At 33.4% G+C, this 1212-nt stretch overlaps 1 protein-coding gene across 1 annotated transcript; it reads right to left on the minus strand.

The window, feature by feature from the left end:
* Positions 1-707: 707 nt before the first annotated feature.
* On the minus strand, positions 708-1061 carry Tsp_14290 (conserved hypothetical protein; the record flags this gene model as incomplete). Its single annotated transcript, XM_003367827.1, has 1 exon — positions 708-1061. A coding segment is annotated over exon 1 (354 nt), but the record flags the coding sequence as incomplete, so codon positions are not given.
* Positions 1062-1212: the final 151 nt, after the last annotated feature.

Below are 1212 nucleotides of genomic sequence, written 5' to 3' on the forward strand. Positions count from 1 at the left end.
ATAACTGCTATTTCTGTTTCATGTGTCTGTTTGTTCATATGTTGTTTTAGTGTCAACTTCGTTTCGTTTTTCTTGCTCTTTTTCGACTTTGATTTCTTTTTGGACTTCTTCTTCTCTTTTCTGGATTGTTCCTCTCCAATTCTTTCTGCTGCTTTTTTCTCTTTCTCTGACAGTCTTATCCTGCTCATTCTGTCAATTAGTCGGTTGCTCTCTGTGGCTTGTGCTTTCACTTCTGGTGTCCATTGCACAATTTCATCTTCCAGTTTGCTCTTTTGTTTTTTTGAGCTTATATCTTTCTCTATCATCATTTCTATCTTTTCTTTCTTAGTTTTTGTTGATTTATACTTTTTTGCAGACTTTGATTTTCTTTTTTTTGGGTCTGCTTTTTTTATTCTTTCTTCTACTTTAGTCTGCTCTTTAAAATCCCTCTGTGCAACGACTTGCTCCACGATATTCTGTTCTTCCATAAATTGTGCAATCTTTTGCAATTGAAATGGTGTTACTTGAGTTCGCAATTTTGTCTCAGATTTCTCTTTGCTCATCATATGTTGCTTTACTGACATCTCTTTTTCCATTTCACTGCCTTTTTTGGATATGGATTTTCTTTTCAGTTTTCTTTTCTTTTTTTCTGAATCTTCCCGTCTTATTTTTTCTGCTGCTTTGGTTATTTCTTCTGTCGCAACGTTAGATACAATTTGTGGAATTACATCTTTTGTTTCAGCGACTGGTGGAATTGTTTCAGGTGAACTTTCCGTCATTTCCATTTTTTTATCAGTTTCTGTTTTCTCTTTTCTTTTATCCGCTCCTTTCGGTATGCTTTTAATAGCTTTCTTGCTCTTTTTGGATTTTGTCTTCTTTTTTGTTTTTCCCACCTGTTTCTTGTCTGCTTTTAGCTGCAGTTCTTTTGATTCCTTAATAATTTCCTCTGGTGTTTTCTTTTCAGGAATTGCTGTCATTGGTTGAACTCGCGTTTCTTTCCATTCCAAAGTTTGCTTTTTTTTAGTAACAAAGTGGTAGATCAATGCAAGAACAATCACAACGAGAATCGCGGTAAGGAGCATTTTTTTAGATAATACGTATTGCTATTTCTGAAGATTTCAATATCATTAGTATTGTAAAATTTAATGAAACCATAAGTTACTACATATATTATAAATATCAAATGAATATAATCATAATGCGGCAATGAATGATTGATTGGTCACTTACCTC

The sequence above is a fragment of the Trichinella spiralis genome, assembly GCF_000181795.1.
Source record: "Trichinella spiralis strain ISS 195 chromosome Unknown Scfld3606, whole genome shotgun sequence".
NCBI classification, from domain to species: Eukaryota; Metazoa; Nematoda; class Enoplea; order Trichinellida; family Trichinellidae; genus Trichinella; species Trichinella spiralis.